The 15,728-nt window shown below is 38.9% G+C and overlaps 1 protein-coding gene across 3 annotated transcripts in view; it reads left to right on the forward strand.

Moving 5' to 3' along the window:
* Positions 1-3,416: 3,416 nt before the first annotated feature.
* Positions 3,417-15,728, forward strand: part of MLO4 (Seven transmembrane MLO family protein) — a 118,818-nt gene continuing 106,506 nt past the window's right edge. The window contains exons 1-7 of one of the 3 annotated variants that reach the window (XM_088888442.1): positions 3,417-3,559; positions 3,722-3,840; positions 3,931-3,988; positions 4,166-4,395; positions 4,478-4,594; positions 5,518-5,578; positions 8,930-9,021. In XM_088888442.1, coding sequence (XP_088744568.1) covers positions 3,790-3,840; positions 3,931-3,988; positions 4,166-4,395; positions 4,478-4,594; positions 5,518-5,578; positions 8,930-9,021 — 609 coding nt within the window. In that variant the 5' untranslated portion in view covers positions 3,417-3,559; positions 3,722-3,789. Of the gene's footprint in view, positions 3,560-3,581; positions 3,841-3,930; positions 3,989-4,165; positions 4,396-4,477; positions 4,595-5,517; positions 5,579-8,929; positions 9,022-15,728 lie in introns of those variants that run through there. The other 2 variants (XM_088888444.1, XM_088888441.1) reach the window with 2 other exon arrangements.

Raw genomic sequence — 15,728 nt, forward strand, 5'->3', positions numbered from 1 at the left:
AAGTCCATATACACTTCTTCTTATAAATCCAATTAATAAATGCATTCTTCACATTCATCTGATATAAAGGCCAAGAGAAATTGGCAATAAGTAACATAATCACACGAATATAATTTATCTTAGCAACAAGATAAAAGGTTTCTAGATACACAATGCCATATGTTTTGGTATATTTTATACCTTTTAATTAAAACATTAGCTTTGTACTTAATAGTGTACACTCAATTACACCCAATAGGAACCTTATCCTTGGGATGAGGCACAATCTCCCAAGTCTAGTTCTTTAACAAGGCTTCCATCTATTGGTTCATGACTTCTTTCCAATGTGGATACTGCACTACTTTTGTAAAATTGCGAAGAATAGAAACAAAGGAGATGGCAGAAATATAGGCATAATAGGAGGGTGGGCGAGTATCATGCAACATCCATGCATGGTGTGGTGTGCATTCAAGATCAAGGTAAACAATAGAAATATTAGGAGGTTCAAGATTACTTGAGTTTAAGGGATTAGACAGTGGTGTGCATTCAACTTCAAGAGCCACCCTCTTACTACGAATGATGAAGAATTGCTTCTAGGATTGAGGCCGATACATAAGAGGTGGAGGAGGGGAACGAATGCCCTTATTACAGGAATGAGAGGAAGAAGAAGAACTAGTAGACATAGAAACAACAACAGAAAGGCAAAATGGAGTTTGATCTTCACTCGTAATCTCCCCCTTAAGTGGCAGATGGGATAACTGAAAAAATGATGAAGACTCAAGCAAGGTAACATCCTTTAAAACATAACTTCGACTAGATTGAAGATCAAAACATCTATAATCATTGAAGGCACATGTGGTCGAAAAGTTGGCATCTACACTGGAAGCTACCCTCTTGGTGGTGTGGTAGGCTACTCTTAAGGCGGATGTTGTGCTGCTACTTCTTGCTCCTCCCATCTTCAAAGGCAAACATCCATGCTCTAGACCAGTTGCATGAGATGCTTGAATTGCTCCTTGGTGATCTGTTGTGGTGGTGTAGAGTGCTTGACATTTGGAGGATGTCCCCTAGAAGGGGATCCTCCAACAAACTGATGAGTGTCATTGTTTTTTGGAGATGACACAGATGATGAGAGCAAGAGGGAATGACTTTTATGTTTAGGAGGTTGCTCAATAGGGATTGCTAGTAGTTGAATCTGCAACAAACAATGTCAAAAGGGCCTGGGTGGGTGTCTTGGGCAAGGAACTTGGATACTTAAGTCAATAAACGTCGAGCTCTTCGAAATGACAAATTGTAAGAATATGAATCACATAGTAAAAGTATGTGTACCTTCGGAGGGTGGAGGTTTACCCTTATATAGACTTCGAGGCTTGACCAAAACATGGCAAGAGGGGCGAGCTAGGCGCCCGACTCATTTTGGGCGGTTAATGGATGTGTGTTTGTCGTTTACAGGACATGCCCATATGATGTGGGTGGGTTTCTCGTTAGGTGGCCTTCATGCTTGTGTACATCTTAGGCCAATTGTTCTGTGTGGACAGGGAAAAGAGAGAGCTAACCACCTAAGTTGGAGGTATACTAGGGTTGGGTTAGAGGTGTAAAACGGGCTCGCGGGCCATCCTGGGCTGTGTCGCCTTCCCCTGGGATAACTTAGGCGATCGGCCTGGCACGGCCCACGACCCAAGCTCGTGCAGGCCCGTGCCGTGCCATAGGTCGGGCTGGCCCGTGGGCCAAGCCTTGGGCCAGGCCGGGACATGGACCGAGATAAAGCTATTTATTTAAAAGAAATGAAAAGAAACTTAAAATTTTAATTTTATTTGAATTTTGATGTATTCAATTGCTTATATATACAATAATTAAAAAAATTAGTATAATTAAATTGAAAACAATTGTTTATTTTATTAATATATTATATACTATATTATTATATAATTATAATTTATATTATATATTATAAATAAATATATATATTATATATATATATAATATAAATAATATAGGGGTTTTTATAGTTTAGTCCACCCCTAGGGTGGAAGTTAGGATTTCTAGTGGTGGATTGAATCCTGCCCGAGGATTGATGCCAATTCACATCCACGGGCAGGATGCGGTTTATAGGTGTGTGTGTGTGGGGGGGGGGGGTGTACTAGACTTGGAGGAGGCTGCAACTTAGATTTTTGAGGTGGATTGTGGTCCACTTATCCCAATAATATATATGGGCTGTGCCGCAGGCTACGAACGGCATGACCTTCTCGGTTGTGCCGTGCCAGCCTGACCCACAGACCTAAAACTCTAGGCCTAGCATGGTCCACACGATCGTACTGGGCCTGGCATGACCTGTGTGCCGTTGTGCCGATTCGCAGGCGTGATGGCCTAATTTAAACCTCGGTCATAGAGGTCCCTCGGGTAGCGAGATGCTTAGGTCAAATTAGTAGGCTGAAAGTACCGTGTGACCAAATTAAACGTATGCTCCAAACCTGTAAGCCGATTTGACGAGATGCTTAAGTGACGTTAGAGTTTATTCAAGGTTTTTGAAACTGATTCGGAGAACGAACCGGTCAGGGGTTTGGTTCCTGGGTTGAACGGTCTGACTGTTTGACCTGTTCTGACAAAAAAATAAAAAAATTAAAAAAACGTCAAAACCGTTGAACAGTTCAAATGGTTCAACCGCCCGGGTCAACAGTTTGTTGACCCAATTAACATTTTTTTGGCAAAAATCCAGTTTTGGAGAAAATCGGACCTGGCCGATTCCAGGTTTTTCTGGTCCGACCGTCCGGTCCGGTTTTGAAAACCATGAATTTATTCGAACTTCGTGAACCAATCTGACAAGATGCATTTAAGGAAGGTCTTGCCACATGTATTATCAAGGTGCCGTAAAGCGTTTTCATCCCCACGTGGCAAGAGGGGAAGATCGTCCCTCATCAAACAGAAAATTTGCAATATCAAAGAATGCAAATGGGACAAAAATTACAAGTTTTGTTTTATTTAAGGAATTCAAATACTAATTACAAATCCTCCACCCGATTTCACTTTGCAGCCTTGAAATCGTTGCCCATTTTGCACCATCATTTTGACCAGACAAAAAGGTATTGTAGAAAGTACAAACTGATTGCCAATCCTTAACTTTTCCAATACAATACCCAATTTCTACGATAGTGGAAGGATCTGAAACAAACGAGCCGACCAAACAAAAGCTAATGATTATATGATACCTTTTCGGCACGATAGAGACTGCCTAAACAAAAGCTATAATCCAAAAATTAAAAAACTAGTCTTGCGCGCGCATTACGGTTAACAGATCCGAGTGGATCTGTGATCTATTAGAAAAAAGTTTATAAAAAAGGATGGCCTGAGGAAAGACCTCTAGATTGCTAGTTATCTTCATTTTAAAATCTTAAAATATATGTAGTTGCTGCAATTGTGAGATTTTAAAGCTTTGTTTTCTTCCGTTTGCATGTTGGTTTTCGTGTTGAGCCGAGGAACGAAGGAGACAGTTTTCAGCCACTCCGATGAATTGGAGATGGCTGTTCGGCAATCAATCAGCGAAAAACAATAAAATATTGGAGTGGAGAAGAGCCACGAAGGTCAGGTACTGAGTGTGTAGATATTCTACATCGCTATCTCTGCTAAGCACTTTCCTGCTTCTTTTCTTCTTCCCCTGTTTTTGGCCTTCAGTTTCTGTTTTTTTGGATCGTGGGTTTTGGTTATCAAACGAATACACTTGAAATTGAGTCTGGAGTTTTGATGGAAGGGAATGTAGTGGAAGGAAGATCCCTGGCCCAAACTCCAACCTGGTCGGTGGCGTCGGTGACTACGGTTATGGTGTTCGTCTGTTTTCTTGTCGAACGATCCATCTACAGATTTGGAAGGGTGAGGGATGATTTAGTTCAGTGTCTTTGGTTTGGTTTTGGTTTCTTGTCTTATAGACAGTGCTGCAAAAGTTCTTGTTGCTTTTAACAGTGGTTGAAGAAGACTAGAAGGAAGGCTCTTCTGGCTTCTGTGGAAAAGATCAAAGAAGGTAAGTGGGTGACTCAGTAAGACTGGTTTTTTCATGTAGGCGAGACTTTTGTTTTGTTACTGAAATGGGTATCTAGTTTTTCTGTCTAATCCTGTGTGTTTCAGAACTGGTGCTTTTTTTTTTTTTTTGTTGCTACAATGGGTATCTGAATTTTCGGTCTAATTCTGTGGGTTTCAGAACTGATGTTTTTTGGACTTATATCTTTGATGCTGGGGCAATGCGCAAGGTGGATCTCTGAGATTTGCATCGATTCATCTCTTTTCAGCAGTCGATTCTATCTATGTTCCGAAGATGACTTTATGTATAAGAATGATATCTCAATAACAAAGTTACATTCTGATTCAAATTGGACGGATGTGACTCGGAGAGCAATCACTAATCCTTCCTCCTCTCATCAGTGTGGTGAGGTAAGCAGCTCTCTTCTTGTTTATGGTTTGTCAATGTTGTATGTAAGGTTAGTAGCTGCATTAGTGCTTGTTTGCTTTGCAGGGTCGCGAACCATTTCTTTCATACGAAGGTCTAGAGCAGCTTCACCGGTTCTTGTTCGTTCTTGGGATAACTCATGTTTTATATAGTTGTGTTGCAGTTGGTTTGTCTATGGTTAAGGTAAAGTATTCCCTCATCATTTTTAGGTATTTCTGGAGCTTCTGCCTCCAATTTTATTCTTTTCAATTAAGGGCCTTTTACGTTTGAGGTCTCTTCTTGACTCTCACTTGTATATCATTCGGCGTTCGTGCCAGTAAGCCCCTTGGATGTTGGTAACCTGAAAAGTTGCCTTCATATTTGAGTTCCTTTACTGAATCACAATGTCCCAGGCCTCTTGGTATAACTCTCAAAATGAACTTGCAAAAGATCACCAAACACATTTTTAGGGGACATGTGATCTTCTTTCCTGTCCGGCAAAATGAATTAATCATACTAATCAAGCAAGATTCTTTCGTTTAGCAATGTTTGCGCCCTGGAACTGTGAGGACTGATGGAAGAATTTCAGAAAATCTCTCTCTCTCTCTCTCTCTCTCTCTCTCTCTCTTCCTCTCTCCCTCCCTCCCTCTCTCCCTCTCTCTGAATAGTAAGTTGTAATTGTATTGATTGACATTAAGGAAAGGACTTAGAACCATATATGTGTACAGCTGATCGGTGTGTATGCTAAGTAGTACAACAAGCTATAAACCAATAAACAGGACAAAAATGATCAATTCTTGTGATGATTGAAGTCTTAGAATCAAAATTCCTTAAACTCCAAAATGGATACCAGAAAAATTAATAAGCTAAAGATCTTTCTTTTCTTCTTTTGATTGACAACTTGATACCCTATCAGCTTAAATTACATACAATATGAATGGGATTTAATTGGGGAGATAATTTCCTGTAGAAATATACAATTACATATTTAGGCCCTGTTCATTTTTTGGTAAGCCATTTACCTGTGTTCTTTTGATCATAAATATTATTCAGGTAAGTTAAACTTTACCTAACTCTCTCCTTAGGTTCAGAGTTACTCATAAGTTTGCTCAATCATGTTGGTGCAGATTTACAGTTGGAGGAAATGGGAAAACCAAGCAAAACTTGTTCTTGATGGAAATATGCAAGGTCTGCATGTAATTCATGTAGGATGAAAAAAGCTAGTGGTACAGGAATTGATTTAATGAGCCATTAATTCCAACCATATAAAACAAACTATTAGTTGATTGTAGGATTTCTAGCATATTCCAGTTAGGAGAATATGTTCTGCCATTGAGTTTGTCTACTCTAGACTTATCAATGCTTTATTGCATTTTACAATTTGATGAATTAAACTGTGTTCAAATGTAATTGGAAATTTAAAAATAAAAGCTGCCATCCTTCATTTGATAAGTGTACTAAGGAATGTGGTCCAATATGTGTCTTTAACTTATTACAAAGACAATTTATAAGAATGCAAGTAGAGATTCAGTGCAATGAAAACAGTGTGAACTTCACTGCTACTCCTAAAATACTTGCCTTTCCTCCTAATCATTGAAACATGCAAACACAATTTGGAAAAATTGGGGTCTGTTTAGAAACTCCATATGAATGTCTGGACTTGTCCTTTCGGAGGATTTGCAAAGAGGAACTATTATTTGGGCTGAAATTACAAAGGAAATTTCAGGCCAAGCAAAGGTTGTTTATTCAGAACCAGTGTTGCATGGACATGGACACGGGAATTAGAAGTCGACACCTTTCCAAGAGTCTTAACAAGATGAGAAAAATGGACTTGTAGACACATCTATGGAAAAGTATATACTATTAAAACAAGTCATATTTTTGAATTCTAACATTATATACCTACAAATAATGCTTTTTTTGATGAGTGATAAAAGTTTTATTAAACTGCTTTGTAACATCATACAACAACCCATGGAGAGGCACTTGCTGCAGCCTCTCCCAATAGCTCATAAAAAAACTAGTAATAAATTACATAAATCACAGCTGACGCCAAAACAATTCTTCCCTATTTACCCCTTGTTTGGCTAACACATCAGCTGAAGTATTTGCTGATCTCCTCACCCACTGTATAGAAACCAACACGTTCCTTGTCAGCCAAATAAATTTCTTAAATTCATTCTTGTAGCACCATCTTGTATCCTCAGGGTTTTTGGGTTTTTCAGCCAGCCCACCACCACCTTGGTATCCTCTTCAATGATTAGATGCTCTACCCCCAATTGGTTTGCAAACTACACCCCTTGTACAGCAGCTAAAAGCTCTGCCCTAACAGAATCTCCAACTCCTAAAGGACCTGAGTAGAGCAGTACCACCTCTCCAAACTCATTCCTCAGAGCACCCCCAATTCCAGATAGCCCTGGATTGCTCAAGCTACTTCCATCGAAGTTCAGCTTTAAAGAGCCTTCAGATGAAGGAGACCACCTTGTAACTGTCTTATTTTTAATGGAAGAGCACCTCGCTACTTGTGCCCAGTTTGTCCAAAGGTTGTAATGTTGGTTGTTACTAAATGACATTTGATATGAAAAATTGATTCCTCTTGTAGATAAGTTATTCATTTATGCCAGATAGCTAGGATAGAAAAAGGAAATGTTATGTAGAAGTGCCCTTAGAATTTGTGCGGTGTGTGGGATTTGGATGCATGTTTGACATGATACATCATCCATTTAGGAGAGTCCATGCAGCACTTTTCAGAACAAAGACACTATGCAACTGTATCAACTACAAGTGGAATATTCAGCTTGTGAAGGAGACAAATCACACTCTACTTACTCTTCTAGCCTTGTACACATGTGCAAGGAACTGGACCATTACTAGTCCTTTGATTGGGAGAGTGAGGAATTACCTAGAATTCAGGAGGTATATGCTTTGGTCTTGTCTGAAGAGAGTAATGTGGCCCTTTTGGCTAGAGGGGGGAATAATGTGACTGAAGATTTTTGGGGATGGTTTGACATACAAACTCATTGTAGATAGCTAGAAAATTGTTGTTCTTGTGGCCATGATCATTTCTTAAGTTCTTGTTGATGTCATAGATCTAGTATGTGCCTCTCTTGCTGCCACATTATTTCTTATTTCCACAACAAGAGCCCCTCTGTTTTCTTCATAGTAACCTCACTAGTTTCTTCCTTGGCATTAGGATTGGAGGCCTTTCTTGGAGGCATCTTATCTCTAACACAAACTAATGCAAGGGGATTAAGATTTTTACAAGCAGTGCTTAGTGTAGCTGGTTTAGCCTTGAGTTAGTGGGTACACTCAAGGTCTGGCATGTCTTTGTGGAACAAGGTTGAAGATTGAAAGATCTTTTGGTGGCTTGTGTCTGAAAGATCAAAACTAGAAAGAGAAGAATAATGGAACTACAAAACAGAGGAATACTTTATTTCACATAAAAAACTGAACCCTGTGGCCAGATTTTACAGCTCTTGACTTTGCCTTATAATTAGAGTCCCGATAGAAAATAAATTATGAAGTACCTAGAAAATAGAAACTCAAAAATTAGAAACCTAGACAATATTTACCTAGGAGAAGGGAAACTAGAAATAGGATCACAAATAATTAGAAACCAAGAAAATAGAAAGTATACAAAATAGTAGTTGACTCAAACTCAAAGCTTCCTAATCAAAATAGGAAACTACTAATCATAGACCTAACAAATTATTAAGCTTACTAAAATTTAACACTTGGTCTCAAAATAAACGAGGAAATATCAATTTATAAATTCTCAGCAATCAAATTTTGGTGCAGCAATTGATTCCTCTCTTTAATATGCTTCAATTACTTTGGGATGCTCAAATCCATCTATAAATTGATTTGATGTTTTGTCTATAGTTGTAGAAGGATGAGCTACCTCAGGTGGATGGGATATTGACCTAACTTCTAGCACTTTTAGCAACAAATTGGCCATTCTTAGACTTGGACATCAGCCTGAGACTTTACCACCAAGCCATTAGGGCTGCAAGTTAGGTTGCCTGACAAGAATTTCAACTACATCATGCTTGGGTTAGGGTTCAAGCCAATTGAAAATTTGACAAATTCCCAATTGAACCTTACCCAAGTTGAACCTGCAAGCTATGCCACCTAAAAGACTGAATTGTCCCGAATAATTTTAAGTGTAAGAAAAATGCAAGAAAATCCAATGTTAGCAATTAGAATATGTGGGTAACCTTCTGGCTGATTCAGAAGCTACTTGCTACAGATAACCTTATCTTATGGGGTGAAGAGCCATCGAGAGTTATTTGACTGCTCTGTGTATTGCTACTTTTTATTATCACTTTAAATTGTTATTACTTCAACCATGGTGGCTTTCTCTTTTTTATTTTTTATCTCTACATCCTTTAATATCACTTGTATGAAATTTTGTGATACCATTGTTGACATTCAATGCATGCTCTCTTCTATCCAACTGCTTGGCTTATGATACTCAATTATTCTAGAAGAATACTAGTGTAGATTTATTTAATATTTAATCATGATTTTGATTTATAGAAAGACGACCCAAGGTGATGAGGCGACAATCCACTTTTGTTTTCCATCACACATCTCATCCATGGAGCAGGAGTAGGATTCTCATTTGGATGGTGATAGTTTATGCTTTTTATATTTGTATATTATTATTTTAAATGGCTTTTGAGGTGATTATTTTCCCTTAATTAGCGATAGGGGATCTATTATTATTTTAAATGGTGTCTTGACAGTGTGGCCAGCCAGAAATAAGAGGAAGAGAAGAGAAGAGAAGAAGAAGAGAGAAGGGAGAAGAGAAGAGAAGGGATTGGCAATGTAACAGTGCTGGCAGCGCCAACTTTTATTATAATATATATAGGGCAGCAGAAATAACAAGGGAAAAGACCCTTGTGCCCCTGCTATAAGTGAGTACAATAACAGACATAACAGAAGTAAATAAAAAAACACTTTAACTAGCCAAATAGACCCCAACACCAACAACTAAATTATTTCAACTCTCCCCCTCAAGTTGGAGCATAGATGTCAATCATGCCCAACTTGTCACACAAATCTTTGTGCCGTACATGATGAAGACCTTTGGTGAAGATATCTGCAAGTTGTTCTTCTGAGCTGACATATGGAGTACACACTTCTCCATTTACAAGTTTCTCTCTAATAAAATGCTTGTGCACTTCAATGTGTTTCATCCTATCATGCAGGACTGGATTAGCAGCAATATTGATGGAAACTTTATTGTCACAGTAGAGTGACATAGGATTGCTCACTGCAAACCCAGTTCACCTAACAGATTTCTTATCCACATGATTTCAGCAACCCCATGAGACATCGCTCTATTCTCTGCTTCAGCACTAGATCTAGCCACCACACTTTGTTTTTTACTTCTCTATGTGACCAGGTTTCCTCCTACAAAGGCACAATACCCACTAGTAGACTTTCGGTCATTGACTGCTCCTGCCCAATCTACATCAGTATATACTTCCACCTTTAAGTGACCATGTTTCTGGAACAACAAACCAGCTCTGGGAAACTTCTTGAGGTATCTCAGGATCCTCTCTGCAGCTTCAAAGTGAGTTGTCCTAGGATTGTGCATGAACTGACTAAGGACACCCACTGCATAAGCAATATCAGGCCTGGTCATAGACAAATACAAAAGTCTCCCTACGAGTCTCTAGAACTTCTTCACATCTTTCAAAAACTCTCCCTGACTGTCTCCCAGATGATGATTAGATTCAATAGGTGAGTCAATTGGTTTTACCCCCAACTTGTCTGTATCTTCTAGTAGATCTAGTACATATTTCCGTTGGGAAATAAATATGCCCTTGTGAGAGCGGGCAACTTCAATTCCAAGGAAATAACGTAAGGGGCCTAGATCTTTCACCTCAAATTGAGTGGCTAAGAATTTTTTTAGTCTCCGTATTTCAGCCTCCCAATCTCCTGTGATCACTATGTCATCCACATACACAATAAGAGCTGCATTTTTCCCTTCACCTCTTTTCACAAATAGAGTGTGATCTGACTGGCATTGTTTGAACCCCATCTGTTGAACTGCTAAATGGAACTTACTAAACCAAGCCTGAGGTGATTGTTTCAACCCATATAAAGATTTTTTTAACCTGCACACCTTTTGTTCACTGCTTTTGGCACAAAATCCTGGAGGTTGGGTCATGTACACTTCCTCTTCCAAATCACCATTCAAGAAAGCATTTTTGATGTCCAATTGGTGAAGTTCCCAGTCAAGATTTGCTGCCAATGAAAGAAGATCCTGATAGAGTTCATCTTGGCTACTGGAGCAAAAGTCTCTACATAGTCCACTCCATATACCTGTGTAAAGCCTCTTGCTACCAGTCTAGCCTTGTAGCTTTCAACAGTTTCATCAGCCTTGTGTTTCACTGTGAACACCCACTTGCAACCCATTGGTTTCTTCCCTTCAGGAAGGTCCACCAACTCCCAAGTGCCATTTTTGTGTAAAGCATCAATTTCTTCCTGCATTGCATCTGTCCATTCAGGTTTAGACAAAGCTTCTGCCACATTCTTAGGAACGGGGACACTATCCATAGAAGAGATGAATGCACGGAATGAAGGTGAAACATGATCATAGGACACAAAATTAGAGATAGGATGATTAGTGGTACAAGACCTAACACCCTTTCTCTTAGCAATAGGAATATCAAGATCATTGATGACAGGTGAATCAACATTTAAAGGAACAGACATATCAATAGGAGCAAGTGTACCTGGCTGATGAGACGGATCTGCCTCTGGTGAATTCGATGATGTTGGTTGCATAGTGTCAGGTTCCACGGCTCTTGAACTCTGTTGGCTTTTATGGCGACGATGAAAAATCCGGAATGGAGGAGGATCAGGTAAAGGAGGTAGTTGAGTTTGAGTCGCCTGTTTCTCCTCAACCCTACTCTCCCCCTGAGGAGAAACGGAGAAAAAAGGTTGAGTCTCAAAGAAGGATACATCAATGGAGACATAGTACTTGCGAGAGGTAGGATCATAGCAGCGATACCCCTTTTGAGATAAAGGGTAACCAAGAAAAACACAGGGAATAGCCCGAGGATCAAGCTTACCTCGAGTAGGGGATAGGTTATGGACAAAGCAACGACACCCAAAAACACGCATCAGAATGGTGGACAGTTCCCCGGACAGCTAGGGCAACTGACTCCCCTTCTACACAATTCATCACACTTCTACTTTCTTCTGACTGCACTAAGGCATACACCTCCTGAACTGATGGCAAGTCTTTACTACCTAAGATCTGCACCCTGATGGACTCATATGAAGGATTCAACCCTAGCAGAAAGGCAAAGACCCGTTGCTGAGATACAACTTATACGCCTTTGCATCTTCATCGCACTTCCAATTCACATTCTGATAGTGATCAAGTTCTTTCCATATCGATGTCAAATCAGAATAGTACATCGAGAGACTCCTCTCCCCCTGCTTGCAAGTAGAAGATTCAGCTTGCAGTTGATATATCTTGGCATAGTGTCTCTGCTCTGAATAGGTGGACTTCGCTTGTTCCCATATCTCACAAGCAGTTTCAGCCCACATAAAAGTCTTCCTTACCTGTGGCAGCATGGAATACAACAAATAGTTTCCACGGCATATTTCCATTTCCACTTTCTTGGGTAGCGACATGAAATTTACTAGAATCAACATATTCCCCAGTGAACACTACCAATACTATGTGGAGTCCAAGAGATAGTATTATAACATAAGTTGGTAGAATATTGAAGATATGTTAAGTAACAATGCTATTATCTGCCTAACTTACATGATTACCACTTTGAGCTAGCTCAATATTCATTTCAAACATGAAGTTAAATTTTTATTTTTTGTTTGTGCAATTGGTTGATCTATTGCGACCATTTACACTTTCTATAGTTACATTTTGCTTTAAATCATTTTATCTTGAAGTTCTGAATCTTAAGGTTTACAGGGCAACTTCAAAAGGTATTCTTTTGTCTATAACCTTAGTTTCTTAGCGTTGTTTAGTGACTTGGATCAAGATCATAATTTAAAAAGGCGTGCCTATGCTTCTTTTATCATTTCATAAAATATCATTCTATATTTTTCATATTTTAAAATGTTTCCACCATGTCTATAATTTTTACAATATTTCCAACATGTTTCTTATATTTGGATGACTGACATCTCCACTGACATCAACATTTTAAACCTTGAATCCATGGCATCTCTCAATGATACTTCTGTTCTGTGAGTGATCATGCTACTTCATGTTTGGTTGGTGAGTGTTACTTCTGTGAGTGGTCATGGGGAGGAGAAACTACCATTACCATGTCCCCTTCATTGTTTGGTGAGTGATCATGTTACTTCTGTTCTGTGAACAGAAGTACAGGCTGCAGCCCCTTTGAGATAGTGATGGAAATTCAGCCTAAGAAGCCTATAGAGTTCCTTGGCCATCAGAAGCAAGACCAAGTGCAGATGTAGAAAATTTTTCTAATCACATAAAGGAGATCCATGATCAGGTTAGGAGGAAGTTTGCAACCAGCAATGAAGCCTATAAGTCCCATGCTGACCAACGACGCAGGTTTACTGATTTTAATGAAGGGGACCTGGTAATGGTACGAATTAGGCCTGAGCATTTCCCTAAAGGTGTTTATAAGAAGCTCCATTCAAGATGCTTGGGTCCTTTTAAAATCAAGAAGAAAATCAGCTCTAATGCTTATGTACTTGATTTGCTAGAAGATATGGGTGTGAGTAATGCGTTCAATGTGGAAGATTTAACATCGAATCATGGTGATGCAACCAATATGGACCAATCCGTAGGCCCCTTACCACCAGCCCCCATTTCCAAGGAAGAGATTGAAGGTGTTATTCATGGTCAAATTGTTTCAGCACGACATGGGGAATATCGCAAGTTTCTTGTCAAATGGAAAGGTTGTCCTCACTCTGATTGCACTTGGATTGCTGCCAATGAGTTCCAATGCCTGAATTGTAATATGTATGAGAGGTGTCTTTACTCAACGGAGCTGAGTTTTTATAAGCCGGGGAGAGTTGATGGGGATCAACTTAAGGAATATCAAAAGAGAACCAAAGCTGCTCCTATTCTCATTTGGCATCATTGCGAAGATGTGGGGGCCACATGGATCTGGTTTAGCAGTGGATCAAGTTGGGAAGACCCTAGAGTCTTCAATCCACCTTTAAATGCTCCTTGTGTGGTTGAGCTTGCTGCTGGACAGGACTTATTTGATTTTCTTACATTTCTGGATTGCAAGGGTATTTTTGTAATTTTGCGTGTTTAGGGGGGCTTATGTTTGGGAACAGATCTTAGTCTAGTAATTTCCCTTTGTTTGGCTTTATGTTTGTAATTGTTTGGAGAAGGTTTAGTTTAATCTAGCTTTTTTAAGTGGCTTGTTAGGCAACCTAACTTAGGGGGGCAAGTTTCTTCCTTCGGAAGCTTCTTCTTATTAAGTTTGTAAGGCTCATTTGGAAGATAGTTTTTGCTAATGAACAAAGAAAGTTCTCTACATAATTTGGTGTGATTTTCAAGTTGAGGGTGTGATTGCCTAGGATTTTCATCTTATTTCCATCTCCTCTCTTCTCTTCTCTTCTTTTTCTATTAGTTCTTTGTTTGTGCTACACACTTAGACCTAAGTTGGTTGCAAGAATAGTGCTGAATCACAAAGATCCTGCATCATATACATCAGCTAAAACATCTTCTTAGTTAATCCTTCGAAATGAAGGATCTTGGACTAGTAACATACTTTCTGGGCGTGGAAGTGCACCACAGTTCCAGTGGCTACTTTCTTAATCAACAGAAATATGTCACTGACTTGGTCAAGCTTGCTCATTTTACTGGTACTAAGACAATTGATACACTGTTGGAACTTAACCTGAAGTTGAGTAGGGATGATGGTCCACTCTTAGAGGATGACACTCTCTACCGTCAACTTGCGGAGAGTCTTATTTACCTTACAATGACATGACCAAACATCTCTTATGCTGTCCAGATAGTCAACCAATTTGTTTCGGCCCCTCAACAATCTAATATGACAGTTGTACATTGTATCATTCGTTATCTTAGGAGGATTGCTTCTTATGGCATGTTCTTTTCTTCCTCCCCATCCCTTCAGTTACCAGCCTATGCCGATGCCGATGCCGACTGGGCTGGTTGTCCAGATACTAGATGGTCCATTACAGGATGGGGCACAGCAATCAGTTTTTAAATCATGCATAGAAGCAGAATATGGAGCTATGTCTTCAGCGTGTAGTGAAATCATTTGGCTCCAGTTTCTCCTACATCATCTCAATCTTGATTGCTTCCAATCTTTTTTTTCCATGAGAGAATGAAGCATATTGAAGTGGGTTGTCATATCAGGGATCTTCTCATTTCTGGCCGCATCTCACTTCCTCATGTTATCTTTGAACCTTTCAACTGGTGGACATCCTCACCAAAGCTATGACTAGAGTCAGACATTCCTTTCTCATGAGCAAACTGATGTTAGTATCTCTACATCAGTTTGAGGGGGTGTGTAGAGACAAGGACAACGAGGGTTAATATTATAAATTTTCTTCTTATTGTACATATTTCTTCATTCTTTCACTATGAGTTATACATCTTGTATACTAGGGATAGATTTGTCCTTTTACTTTTCATTAATATAATTACCTTTATCTTGGTGTGGTCGACTCACTTAGACACTCCACAAATCTGTTCAACTTCTCTATTTCGAACTGCAATGAAAAATTATCAGTTCAATTTTCCTAATAAATTTATTATCATATACATATATGCAGGATAAATAATCACAAAATAGTGTTGCATAAAATAAAAAAAAAATTTGCTAAGGCCACACATACAAAGATGGCTTCTTTGATGACCATGAAGGGTTTATCTTTTAAGCTGATTTTTCAATGGAAAATTCCTGGTTGACTGTAAAATCCCAACCAGAAAGAATTCTCCTGTATTTGTCTGTCTCATTCATACCACTTACAGATCAATTTTCAGTTATCTAGTTTCTTTATGCTACTTGTTCTAAGAAATAAACAAAGACAACAGAAACTGAATATTTTTCATATGTAACTCGTCTGTAGGTATTCTTAAAACATTTATTGTCACTGTATTTTCTTGGTTAATGTTCAAAAACATGATGACATATCAAAGTATTTTTTATTTAATCTGCATGTCTCAATAAGTGAAATTGATCATGCATAATTACCATGTTTTCTTTTTTATTTTGTTAATTTTTAAATACATCTATTGGATATATCAGACTTTTTTCCATTTTCCTTTAGGTATTACTTTTATTGGGAGTTGTGTCATTAAGTTAAAGTTGACCATGAAAAATTGTTC

The sequence above is a fragment of the Nelumbo nucifera genome, chromosome 5 (assembly GCF_055504915.1).
Source record: "Nelumbo nucifera cultivar China Antique chromosome 5, China Antique-T2T, whole genome shotgun sequence".
Classification (NCBI taxonomy): Eukaryota; Viridiplantae; Streptophyta; class Magnoliopsida; order Proteales; family Nelumbonaceae; genus Nelumbo; species Nelumbo nucifera.